Raw genomic sequence first — 13968 nt, forward strand, 5'->3', positions numbered from 1 at the left:
ATTGGTTCATCCCTTACTGTCTACAAACATCCTGTGTCTGCCTTGTCTTAAAAAATCCCTCACTCCATTTTTCCATCCTCACTATTGTCGTCTATCTGTTCTTTGTAGCTAAACTCCTTGAAAAGATCATCTGTAACAGCAGCCTCCACTTTTTCTTTTCATTCTTTTCTAAGTCCTTAAAATCTCACTTCCAACCTAACCATTCCACCAAAAATTCTCTCTCCAAAGTTGCCAATGACTTCTTAGTTGCCAAATCCCACTTTGCCCTTGACCTCATGGGCCTTTCACACTATGGATCACTCTCTCCTCTTTAGGTTTTCCCTGCTGTGAATAAGGTCTGCTTAGATCTCTAGGGCTTAACTATATTAACAGAAAACAACTTGGTTTATAACTTGGAAGTCTCAAGGCTGGTGTCCCTCATCTCACAGAGGTATAACCAGTCAGATGAAGTGAGAATTTGGAGCAGGTAAGGAGGGATGACTGAATAGACCATACCACTCCATTCTAGATCCAGGCACAGGAGCTATCAGAGTTGATTCCACTCCTAGTCTTATATTAAGTAAGGCAGGAGCTTTTTTTTTTTTTTTTTTTTTTTTTTTTTTTTGCGCTCATGAAATTAATTTCCTTTCAACCGAAGAAACTTCAGCTCCTCCACAGTGTTTTACATCCTTTTCATTGACTCCCCTTTTATTTCTTTTTAGAAAAAAACTACAAAGAAGATGGGAAGTGAAATTTGCTTAATCTATTTTTAATTTTTTCTGGTTTTCTAAAGCCATTTAATTTTTTATCCTAAATATTATATAGACAAAAAAATGTCCTTATCACAGGTAGAAACTTAGGATCATACTTTCTTTGTAGCACAGGCTAGGTGAGGTTAAAACATCTGATTAATTTAATTTTATAAAAAATAATCAGTTAAGCTTATAATTTGGTTGAATGTTGGCCAAACAGTCTGCTAGTGACTGACTTGAGCTTTTCACTTTTCATTGGGACTTTTGACAACATGAGCCTTAATCTTGGTCCATAAATTGTCATTGTATTTCTTTCTTTATTTTCCTTTTTTAAAACTTTTTGTTTTTAAAACATTTGCATAGATAGTTTTCAACATCTACCTTTGCAACACTTTGTGGTCCACTTTTTTTTCTCCCTCCCTTCTCCCCTCCCCTAGATGACTTATTTCTTTACTTTAAAAAAATGCTTGTTGGAGCCACAGAGTCACAAAAACTGCTCATTTATCTGAACTTCTGTCAGAAGTTGTCCTTGGACAAGTGTTTTCTATGCATTGGCATGGAGTGGGGAGAATTTTTCATTTCTCTAGGAAAAGCACTTTTTTTTGCCCCAGTTGCTTAGGGAGGTATATCCTTCAATTCAGCTCAACAAATATTTCTAAGCACTTTCTATGTGCAGAGTACCATGTTAGGTGAAAGGAGAATGGGAGAGAATTTTTTAAATGCTTAAATAAGACTTTAGTCCCTGCTCCATCCTGGTGATGACATTCTAGTAGAAGGATAAGACACATTGTGGATAACTTACTCTGCAGCAATAAATGAATGCATTAGAGACATACTGGAAAAAAAATAGCTATGAGAGATCATGGGCATAAGGGCAATAGCACCTGGGGGAATAGAGAAGTTTCTTGGAGGAATCAACATTTTAGCTGAGCTTTAAAGCATAGAAAAAAAATGCAACAGGCAGAGATGCAGCAGACAAATTCAGGACCAGGCAATCCTGTGAACACACCAAGGCTGCCTTTCCTACAGGGCATGTTTAGTGAGAGTGTAAAGCTCTTAAGAATAACAGGAGAAAGCTGAAAAAATAGGATGTCACCAGATTGTGTAGAGCCTCAAATGTCAGGCAAAGGGCCATTAAATTTTACTCAGTAGGCAAAAGAAAGGTCCTAAAGATTTTGAAGGATAACATGATCACATCTACATACAAGGAATATTAGTCATATATGAAGGCTGAATTGGCAGGAGGAAAGAGCAAATGAGGCAAGATCTGTTTAATTGTTGAGTTTTGTCTAATTCTCTGTAGCACAATAGAAACCTTGGGGTTTTCTTAGCAAAGATACCGGAGTGTTTGGCTATTTCCTTCTCTTGCTCATTTGACAGATGAGGAAACTGAGGCAAACAAGATTCATTTAAATTACTTGTTCACAGTCTGAGGCTGAATTTAAACTCACATCCTCCTGATTCCAGGGTGGGCCCCCTGGAATCTAGGTACCATGTTGTTGCTCCAGTATCTGTGTAGAGACTTCTGCAATACAAGCACTGCTTGTACTGTATATGGATAAGACTGCTCATTTTAGAGGTATGAGAATAGGAAAAAGAAAGACATGGACATGAGATATTTCCAAAGGGGAATTGATATGATTTTTTCCCCCAGCAAATCTTGAAGAGGAGACCAAGGCTTCTCCTGGTTGCAATTCCCTTTAAACTATCTCTTAGTAGAAATGATCTTCCCATAAAACTAGCCACTCTAGCAAAGTGTTTAAATGTGGAGAATGCTTACTTCATGTTCCCTACTTGACTAGAGGGACCAAGAGGTACTCACTCTCTCTCAGCTTTGGCCCCAGAAGAACAAATCCTCAAGGATATGAATGGGGATATCTCACTGCTTCCCTGATATTTTTTTTCTTTTTGGCAAGACAATTGGAGTTAAGTGACTTGCCCATGGTCACACAGCTAGGAAGGATTCATCTAGCTGCCCTCTCCCTGATCTTTTAGAAAGAAAATATGGCAAATTGTGTCCCTACAAGACAATCTGGGGCCCAGAACTGACATTTGGAAAAAAAAAAAAGAACTTGACTCTGAAAACAGAACATGAAAGAACCATGGAAAACTTTAAATTTGAAGGACCCTTAGAAATCATCCTAGTTCTAGAAGCACAGTAGATAAATCACTGGTCCTGGGATCTGAAGGATCTGAATTCAAATACAGCCTCAAATACTTGAACTCTCTAGCTGTGGGACTATGAGTAAATCAATTAAACCCAATTATCTCAAAAAAGAAAGAAATATCCTAATTTAATTTCTTCCTCATTTTATAAATGAGGAAATAGATTAAAGGGTTGAAGATAATTTATTGAGCTGCCTTGATTAGAAAGTAGCAGAAGAGGAGCTAGAAACTGAAACTGCTTCCTCAATCACTCTAAAACATCTAGGTTGAGGAAATTGGGCACTAACAGAGTGCTAGAATCAAAACAGGAAAGATCAAAATTCAAATCTTTCCTTAGATGCTTCCTTACCTGTGTAACCCTGGACAAGTAATCTGATCTATAAGTCAGGGACAATAATGGTATCTATTTCATATAGCATTGTGCTTGCTGTATAGTAGGTAATTTTTTAAAAGTTTGTTTCCTTTCAAATCCATTCATCTCCCCAATTTCATTATCCTTCCAGTGACCCAGCTAGAGGTTATGTTATGGCTTGGAGGAAGTCTAGGAATTCTCAGAGGCAGAGGTCAGGAGAAAGTGCATTCCAGACCTTTGGCAAGACACAGATACAGGACATGGAGTCTTGTGTGTGAAGAAGGGGAAGTATGTATAATTAAGGATTAGAAAATTATATTGGAGTAAAGCAATGAAGAACTTTAAATGTCAGGCAAGGGAATGGGCATCTGATCCCAGAACAAGGGTTCTTAACCTGGACTTCAACTTGTTCTTCAGTTCTGATAGCTGTATTTCGATATAATTGATTTCTTTAATAATCCTCTGCATTCTATTTTATTCTTTTAAAAGGCATTATTCTGAATCTTATCCAGATTGCCAAAGGGGTTCCATGGCACGCAAAAAAGATGAAGAATCTCTGCTTTACAAGTGCAAGGTCACTACTGAGTTTTGCCAAAAGAGGTAGGACATGGTCAGGATTATGTTTTGGGGAAATTGCTTTAATAGCTTACTGAAGGATAAATTAGAGAGGGAGTAGCAGTGAGAATTGGGAGCATTTTTAGTAGTCCAGGTGAGAGGGGATGAGTATCTGAGTTGGAGTGATGCTTGTGTGGGTGTTAAGAAAGGAACATTTAAAAGAGATGTGGCAGTAGAAAGGACAAGATCTGAAAACTGAGTGTATAAGTAGGTCAGGTGGGAAGAGGGTGATGTCCTGGTTTCAAAGTGGATGATAGGAGGGATGGTAGCACCTTTGACAAAAAGAAGGAAATTTAAAGAGTGAAGGATCTGGAAGGAAAGATGAGCTCCTTTTTTTGGACATATTGAATTGGAGATGACCACAGGCTATCTGGTTGAAGATGAGCAAAAGATAGTTGGTGACATGGAACTGGATGTGACAGAGGCTAAGGTTGGCTATCTAGATATGGGAGTCACCTTCTTAAAGATAATAATTAAACCCTGCTACTCCTCTGATTACCAGAGAAGCAGTGTGGCATAATGAATAGAAATCCAAGTTTGAGTCTTGCCTTGATTTCTAGGTGTGGAGTCATGGCCAAGTCATATAACTTCCCTGAATCTTCATGTTCTCTGCTAATAATATTTTAGGGAAGGAGTATGGTTAATGAAAACGACAATGAGATTGGAGTTGGGATCTCTGGATTCAAGTCCCAACTCTGTTAATTTACTATCTGGCTGAGCTTAGACATCTTATTAATCCTCTTAAGTCTTCAGTTTTCTCATCTCTGCTTCAAGAATGTTGGACTAAATGATCCCAGAGGTCTTATTCAACTCTGAATCCTTGATTCTTACCACTCCTTAATAATATAGGTGGTAGTATTGGGTAACAAACGAATAACTACAGAAATCTGAATGCTATCTCTGACAAGGCCTTTCCCCTTTGTGAATGTAACAGGTGTGTGTTTATATGATGAAATGCTGAAGGAAAAAGGAGAACATGTTTAGGTACAAGACAATAAGTTGATAAATAATAAATTTTAAAATATCTTTTCTTTTTTATTCTACTATCTACATTTCCCAAAGTATCCTTTCATACCCCTACTCCCCAAGAGAGCAATATCTTATAACTAAGAATAAAAAGGAAACAGGGGAAAAAGAGCAGTTGGGCAAAACTAACCAATATGTCAAAATAGTCTCAGATATTGAATGTTCAATACCAATAGTCTCCAATCTCTGGAAATAAATGGTGAGAGCTGCCTTTCCATACCTCCTTTTTGTGGCCAAAGATACACTTATTTTTGAGTATGCATGAGGTTTCTAAGTAGCATCTGCCTTAGATGCAAATAGTGATGTTAGGATTGGGCTCAGACAGGACATTGGGGCAATAGATAGAGATTTAGGAATCCTTTCTTGGATGCTGAAATTGAAACAGTGAGGGAGAATATTCTTGCTCAGAGAAAGTGGGTAGAGAGATAATAGGGCCAAGAACTAACTCTTAGTGATGCTCACATTACAAAGTCTGGGAGAAGACCAGAGAAGTCTTTAAAAGATAAAGGTAGTTGTTCATCTTTCCTTCTCCAAGAGCATCAATGGCATCATGAGGAATGGCTGGAGAAATGGAAAGAGTAGGAAAGACCAGGAGAGGAAAGTATCCAATCAAAAGGAGTGATCCATTGTGGTCAAGTATTAATGTCTCTTGTTTGTCTTTTCATACTCTTCATCATTTGACCGTTTGTGACTTTTCTACTTTCCTTACTTTTTCCTCCCTTCCATATTCTATGATTCACTGACTTGCCTTTCCTTGAATACACATCACACCACCTCAGGTCTCTATACCTTAGATCCTCAGCTGACTTATGCTTTCCCAGACCATCTTTAAGACTCAGGTCAAATTCCACCTTCCCTAGGAGCCCTTTCCTAGTCCTGTACTTCCAGATATTAATGTTTTCCCTTTCCTCTATACTCCATATAATATTTTTAGGTACTTAGTTATTTAAATGTTATCTCGTCTATTAGAATGTATATTCTCTGAAGGCTCAATTTGTGTTTTTTCACTATTTTAATCTTCTGTGCTTAGTACAATGTCTGGCAGGAAGTAAACACTTGGTAAATTCTTGTTGATTATCTGTCAAAAGTAGTAAAGAGTTCAAGGAGGCCTGGAAAAAGACTTTATATTTGCCAAAAAGGATGTCATTGATGACCTTTTTGAGAACAGTTTTTGTAGAGAGGTGGGGATGGATCCCTGATTGCAAGGGTTTGAGAAGTTTTGAAAAAAAAAGGAAGTCATTGAGGAAAGGTAGTATTGGGCAGTATTGTGGGACTCAGCTTGGGTTCTATGAGTGCTCTGGGAAATTCTCCCTTACCAAGAAATCTGTAAGACTGGAAGTCAAAAAATGAATGGTTTGACTGAAATGAAAAGAAATTCATTAAAGCACTCAGGAATACTGCTCCCTCAAAGAAACTCTAGTTTCATAGGGTACAGATTAGGCTTTTATATCTTTTTAGGGTCCATTTGAATTCCATAGCTAATCAGTGGTACAGAGTAGAAATGGGGGATGCTTGTAAGTCTTGGGATCAAAGGAATTAGTAAATATCAGGTTTATTCCCATAGGAAAATGCATTTTTTGGTGGGTAGTATTATCAGAATATCTGTATGGACAGTAAATCTCTTAGATGATAGAGGCCTTCAAGAGAAAAATCAGTCAAGCTTATTTTGTTTCCAATAAGGAAAGAAATAAAATTCATTCTGAGGGTCTCTATTTACACAGCCTCTTAGCTCTGGTTCTTTAGTGTCCAAGGTTACTTTGTCTTTGGAGAATATATTTCTCCCAAACTCTCAGTACTCAGATTCATCCATCTCCCTAGAAGAAAACTTTTCCCAGGAGTTTGAGCAGGGAAGGAGACAGAAACAAAAGGCATGAAAATGTGGATGGGCTAGAAGGATGAAGGGAAGACTTTTTTTAAGACTGAGATTTGAACATGTCTTTATAAGCAAATGGGAAAGAGTCATGGAAAGGCAGAGATGAATGCTCTGAAGATTCTTGAGACAGAAGCATTACCATCTGGAGCAAGGTTTTTAGAAAAGGTGAGAGAGGATTCCAATGAGGGCACAGGGAAAAGGGTTGATCTTAGTGAGGAATACACCTCCTGCTCTTAGACCAAGGAAAAGTAGGAACAGGAAAGTGATGATGCTGAGAAGTTGAAGGAGGATGGAGCTGAGGGACTTTGGTCTTCTCAGCAAATCAGAAGGAAAACAAGATAGTTTGCTGTCAATGAGAGTGGATTGAGAGCTTCCTGGGAAAAGGAAAAAAAAAAGTTAGGAGTTGACATTCTCGAGTTTTACATGAGAATTCAGTAGGGGAAGAGCATGCAGATGGTCAACAGGAGTGAATGGCCACCTTGAAGCTTTTTGGTGCGTGATATAGAAGGGTGATCTGGATATGTGGAAGGGTGACAGTGGCTGGAGTGTTAGACTTAAAGACAGGAACCCTGTCTCATTATCTTACTAGTTGTGTGATCCTGTTGGCTTCAGTTTTCTCGTCTATAAAATGAGAATAATAATAGTGACGAGATGAATTAGACCTCAAGAAAAAGCTACCAGGTCCTTGATACCTTTGTGGTCCATAGTTAGGGGCATTATATAGGGTGAATTTTACTATCCAAGCTAGAACCCTGAGGCAAGCAGGGAGGAGCACCGATAGGATCTTAATTATATCCTTTGTCATCCTTAAGTGAACTTTTATTGTAGTTGGTCTCTCCTTGAATCCCTGTTGGAATTCCATGCATTGACATGACCCCACATTTACTATATCCAATGAGAAGGTTAAGTTATGATGCTTCATTGATAAGGCAGTTCATCAATGCTCTCTCAAGCATCTTTACTTGATCTCTTGAACTTATTTCAGATCCATTTTGCAATGAAGACCAATTTTTTCCAGCAGTGGATGATTCAACCTGAATAATGGACACAGGTCAGCCCTCTCTAACAGCTCTAATAAATCTGTCTAAAATTGGGTTTTCAGTAATCAGTAGTGATTAACAATTTTTATTCTATCCTTTCTAGTCCAAAGATCATTCTACTTGCCAAGGAGAAAAGCAAAATGAGCTTAGTATCTTTGCCTTCTTTCTTTCTGTACTCTTCAAATTGTTCTTTCTATCTGTGATCACTGGATCTCTTCTCTGATTCATCTTATTTTCAAAATGTCCCTGGGCGGGAATATATATATATATATATATATATATATATATATATATATATATATATATATATATATATTGTATCAAGTTTTCCATGCCAGCTTGAGCAGGTTATGAGTGCTGTGATATAGACCCAGTTTAAAGAACAGATTTTATTCATATCTTTTGCTTACACATCACTGGTATTTCCTTTTTAACCTCTCCCAGATAGCTATTCCTTATAGTATATAACATGTACTATAAACATGTAAAAGACATAACATGTCTTTTAACAGGGAATTGCTGAAAAGAAGAGAAAAAAATTCAACCAAACCAATTAATAAACTGAAAAAACCTAAGATTGAAGGCATGGGATACAGCAGGTTTCCTAAAAAAAGTCGATTAGGAGCCAACATGGGTGTCTTCCATCCACAGAGAGAATCTGTGCCTTCCTCTTGAACCTTCCTAGTTAGCCTTACCACTGTATCACACACAGAGTAGGTGCTTAATAAATGCTTATTGAATTGAATCTCTTGCTCAGCGCAGTATTTCCTAAGGAAAAACTGCTAGGGACTGGATCAGGCATCTTCCATTTTCTCTTAGCAATGACTGTCATCCATACCAGAACAGGACAACTTTCTGCCAGTCCCATCTCTCAGCTGAAATATGAAGAACCTCCAACGCAAGTCCCTTTGATTTTAAGGCTCCCCAACATATTCTGCTGTGTCTCTCTTTGAAGATAGAGAAGAAGCATCTTCCTTTGGAACCAAAGGCCATGAAGATGAGTGAAGTAGGTGCTATGGATCACTTAGAGTTTGGTTAGACATGGAAGACACCAAGGCCATCCACTGCATCCTGAGTATCAACAGTCATTCTGAATTTTGTCTTGTCACTGGATCTCAGTGAATCTGGAAGAGGGAGACCAACAACTTCGTACTCTGCCTCACTTAAATCTAATTTACATGCAAATCAAAAGACACCACTTATATTATTCTATCATTTTTACCTACCTTAAAGTCCTTTAGTGACAGGCAAAGGATAAAGCAGCAATTGCAGATATACTGGGAACTATACAGTATGGGAGCCTACCCACAAGTGACCCAGATCAGAGACCTGTCTTTTTATTACAAGCAGAAGTGGGATTCAGCAGCCCCTTGTTATCTAAGCCTTTATGTGAGGAAGAAGCCAAAAAAGATGCCCTAAAAACTGTCTGCAACATTCAACACCAGCCTGTTTACCATATTATGTGGGATTCCACCTGTGATTAAAGTTGGGGGAAAAAATGTACAAACACTTTTGCAAAAGTGATTCCACTCACCATTGGTACATGGAAGGTGTGCATGCTTATGAACAACACAAGATTCCATGGAAATGAAAGAAGAAACACTCTTGTGAAAGAACTCAGTAGATATCTCATCTGAATAGATCCCTGAGTGAAATAAAGTTGGTAAATGAACTCTAGCTTTCCATAGTTGGAACTGGATGCACATTTGCCTGGAGCAGACACAGTGAAGGTTTTGTAATCAAAACTAATCTAGTCAGCAAGCTTGTATTCTTCCCTAGAGGAGCTAATAACAGGCTTGTGATAATGCAATTGCCACTGACAGAAAGTTCCATGTCATGACCATCGGTGCTTATGGTAGGATCAATATGAACCCTAATGGGGCTAAAGAAATTATGAAAACCTGAAGACCTTCATCATTAATGTGTTGAAAGACAAGCTTGTAATTCTGGGTGACTTTGAGACAAAAGTAGGCACAGCCTATCAGACACAGCAGAGAGCCATTAGGAGGAATCAAGTTGGAAAAGACAATAGCAATGGTCACTTACTACTGTAGATTGTTATGTCTCATGTCTTCATCACCAGCATCATTTATCTAAAAGCAAAAAAAGTTTGTGGATTTATCTTCCTAGCAAAGATTGACATTTAATAGACTATGTGTCTGTGTGAATCATGTGACCCATAAGTTCACATAAATTTTTCCATACGTCTTTGTTCTCATCTTGTCTACCACAATTTGTTTAGACCTTTTTGAACCAATAAGTGAAAAGCCATATAGGATGTAAGAGTGGTGAAAGTGATATGTGGCAGAGTGCTGGACTGATCATAGACTTATTCTTTCCAAGCTAAACATTTTATTCAAGAAAATCTCAGCCAAGATGTCTATAAGAAGACATCATGTCATCAGATTAAAGGGCTTCTCTGTGTTGATACACTTAATTACTGACTTGGAAGGGAACCTAAATCAACCCATGGTGGAGCAGAAAAGGAGTTCGCTTACCTTGAGAGGGAACATACTTTCCAGAGATGTACATGCAGATGAAGAGGCTGATGCACATATTTCTAGAATTAGCTCAGTGTTTGGGAGACTCTGAAGCAAAATGTGGGAGAAATATTAGGCTGCCTATTAAACTGAATGTTTACAGAGCTGCTGTCAGCTTATGAAGCCTGGATAGTATTATCAGCACCATGCCAGGAAATGGAATCACTTCCATTTGAATTGTCTTAGAAAGTTTATGAAGATGATCTGGCAAGATGCGGTACTGGACCCAGATGTCCTTTCTTGAACTAGACTCTTAGTATTCAAACTCTGCTGCAGAGAGCAGAACTTTGGTGAACTGGCCATTTATTCAAATGCCAGACATATGCTTGCCTAAAAGACTATTTTGTGGAGAACTCATAAGACATAAGAGATCCCATGATGGTTGGAGGAAGGGACACTCTCAAGATCTCTCTGAAGAACTTTGGAATTGATTACATTACATGGGAGGCACTGGCAGAGGATCATCCAACATAGTGTGTCTGTATTAAAGAAGGTTCTGTGTTCTGAGTAGAATTGCAGTCGTTCAAAAGAATTTGAGATGCACAAATTTAGAGACAACTCCCAATGTTCCTATAAAGTGTTTGTGCTTCACCTGTCATATTGGTCTGATCAGTCACAGAAACACTGGACTTTGATTCCAACAGTGATATCATTTCAATCTTTTTCAAGAATAAAGAATAACAGGGGCAGCTAGGTGGTGTAGTGGTTAGATCACCAGCTCTAAAGTCAGGAGAACCTGAGTTCAAATATGATCTCAGATACTTAACACTTCCTAACTGTGTGACTCTGGGCAAGTCACATAACCCAATTGCCTCAGGGGAAAAAATAATAAAGAATAACAACCAACCAACTATGGTTGTTCTTTCCATTGTTACTCTTGTAGGCATTGTGCATATTTTCTTGGCTGTGCTTATATCATGTGACCCATAAGTTCACATAAATCTTTCCATACTTCTTTGTTCTCATCTTGTCTACCACAATTTGTTTAGACCTTTTTGAACCAATAAAGCATCTTTTTATATTTTTTCCTTTGCTTGCCTTTGTTTCAATAGTTTATTCCTATCTTTAAAAAATAGCTTGAGGAATTGCCTTTGCATTCATCCACATCATTCTCTTTTGATAGCTCCCCTTTTTTTTCATTGTAGTTGAATGATTTATGTCTTCAGTATGTTGGGTCAGAAAAAGGAATGAGATCTTCTCTGAAGTCCAGTGCAGCATTTTTCATTGTGTACTTTGAACTAAAAGAGCCTTGGAAAGGAGAAAGAAAGAACTCAATGTTAGATCCCAAAGTTAATGTTGCTAACTGTTATTACTAGGAACAGGGATTGTTTTCATCTTGTGAACTCTTCTCGTGTTTAGTCTCAGTTTCTATTGTCCAACTGTTGTATCTCCTATTTTTCTTTTCAGCCATTAAGGAATTCAAAGAAAGGGAAAACCAAACAACTGTCATAGAATTCATCTTCCTGGGATTTTCAAACCATCCTGACCTTCAGGGATTGTTTTTTCTCTTGTTTTTAATTATTTACTTGGTAACCATCCTGGGAAACACTCTTATATTAGCTGCAATCAGGGTCAACCCTGTTCTTCACACCCCTATGTATTATTTCCTCAGTAATTTGTCTTTCCTAGACATTTGCTATGGCACAACCACCCTCCCTGTCATTCTAGTGAATTTCTTCCGAGAGAATAAGACCATTTCCTATGAAGGTTGCTTATCCCAGGTCTTTTTCCTTGTTACCTTTGCAGGCTGTGAGTGTGTCCTGTTGGCTGTTATGGCTTATGATAGATTTGTAGCCATTTGCCATCCATTACGCTACCCAGTCCTCATGAGCAAGAGAGTCTGTGCATATTTAGTAACTGGGGCCTGGTTGTGTGGGTTAGCAAACTCACTGCCACACACAGGGCTGATAGCAACTCTCACTTTTTGTGGTCCCAACCAGATCAGTCATTTTCTCTGTGATATCCCTCTGTTCCTGAAACTCTCCTGCTCAGATACTTCAGCCAATGAGGTTGGGCTTTATGTATCAAGTGCTACCATTGGTCTGATCCCCTGTCTATTCACTGCTATGTCCTATATCCTCATTATCTCTGCCATTCTGAAGATCCGGTCTGCTCAAGGGCGGCAGAAAGCCTTCTCCACCTGTGCCTCTCATCTCACTGTGGTGGTCATCTACTATGGAACCATCAACTTCAACTATGACCGGCCCAGCTCAGGCTACTCCTTGGATGTGGACATGCTGGCCTCTGTTCTGTTCTGCATTGTTACCCCCATGTTAAACCCCATCATCTATAGCCTGAGAAACAAGGAAGTCAAGAATACCCTGAAGAAACTATTTGAAGGGTTTGTGTCATCCTATGGTTCAAGAATTTAAGTCAATGTTTTCTAAGCTATGGTGGGAATAAAAGTAGGTTATAAATTAGGTCATCAGAAAGAAAAGAAAGAATACATGTAATATTGTCACATGTGAAGGTATGATACAGACATGCATATATATATATATACATATATATATATATAATTCACTAGATTTTCTGTCACTAATTTTAAATTTTTTTTATTATTAAGTTACTAATCACTATGCATTGGTATCCTTATTAACCATTTTAGTCATTTTCCCAGGTCTGTCATAATCTCTATAACACTACAATACAAATATCCCATATATGGTCAGTAATTTGATTACTGCACTCTTATCCATAAAGTTTCAGGGGATAGCTAGGAAACCTGTCCTGGCCTAGCAAATGGGTTAAATATGTGTACAAACCTTGCCAATGATAGCTCATTGAGCCAAGGACAGAAAAGAAGTGGTAACAAGAGGTCCAATGCTGTCCCTGGAAAGGAACAAAATTGTTTCATAGAACTTTCTATAATTGTTGTCCATTAGAACATGATTAATAATATGTCCTACCTATCCCCTTGATTCCAAACTTTGCTCATACTATTGCTTTGGCCTGACTTTTCTGCCTCTCTGCCAATTCAGTTCCTAGATAGAATTTAAAACCCAGCTGAAAAGTTATGTGCTCCATGAAAACTACTCTCACCCTCCAGTAATTACCTTCTCTGCTCGAACTTCATAGAACATTTGCTTTTTCATCACTTCAATTCACTTAATGTGTCATATCTTACTGCATTATACTTAGTATAATTAGTGCAATCATTTGGCTGATGGGAGGGACAGGAGGGGAGAGTAGGGCAAAGCCAACTCCACCAATTCTGCTCAGCCACTATCAATTTGCTCCCCGGATCATTTACAAGAAGCACAATTGGCATCACGGTATTAGAAAAGATCTGATAGCTCTTTCTGTGGTGGCAAAGAATTGGAAAGCAAGAGGTCACTCACTAACTGGGAAATTATTTTTGTTATTCATTTTCCTATACTATATAATTAAATTTCTTTTGCTTTGAAATAATGTATCTTTGGGTTGCTTAGTAAAAGAAACACAACAATGGGGGCCGTGAAATCTGGATTTTGCATTTCTGTTGACTGATACAATTTACTGCAATTTGTATGGCAAATACAATTGCTTCATTTGTATCAAAATCCTGGTAGCTGTTATGCACAGATCCCCAGGTCACTTCCCTTCCCTCCTTAATGAGTTACATACTTGATTCACATTTTCCTTT

The 13968-nt window shown here is 38.2% G+C and overlaps 1 protein-coding gene across 1 annotated transcript; it reads left to right on the forward strand.

Annotated features, from left to right (window-relative positions):
* Positions 1–4219: 4219 nt before the first annotated feature.
* On the forward strand, positions 4220–12715 carry LOC100922060 (olfactory receptor 1052-like). Its single transcript, XM_031968714.1, has 2 exons — positions 4220–4294; positions 11759–12715. The coding sequence occupies exons 1-2, from the start codon at positions 4220–4222 to the stop codon at positions 12713–12715; spliced, it is 1032 nt and encodes a 343-aa protein (XP_031824574.1).
* The last annotated feature ends 1253 nt before the right edge of the window (positions 12716–13968 follow it).

The sequence above is a fragment of the Sarcophilus harrisii genome, chromosome 4, assembly GCF_902635505.1.
Source record: "Sarcophilus harrisii chromosome 4, mSarHar1.11, whole genome shotgun sequence".
In the NCBI taxonomy this organism is placed as follows: Eukaryota; Metazoa; Chordata; class Mammalia; order Dasyuromorphia; family Dasyuridae; genus Sarcophilus; species Sarcophilus harrisii.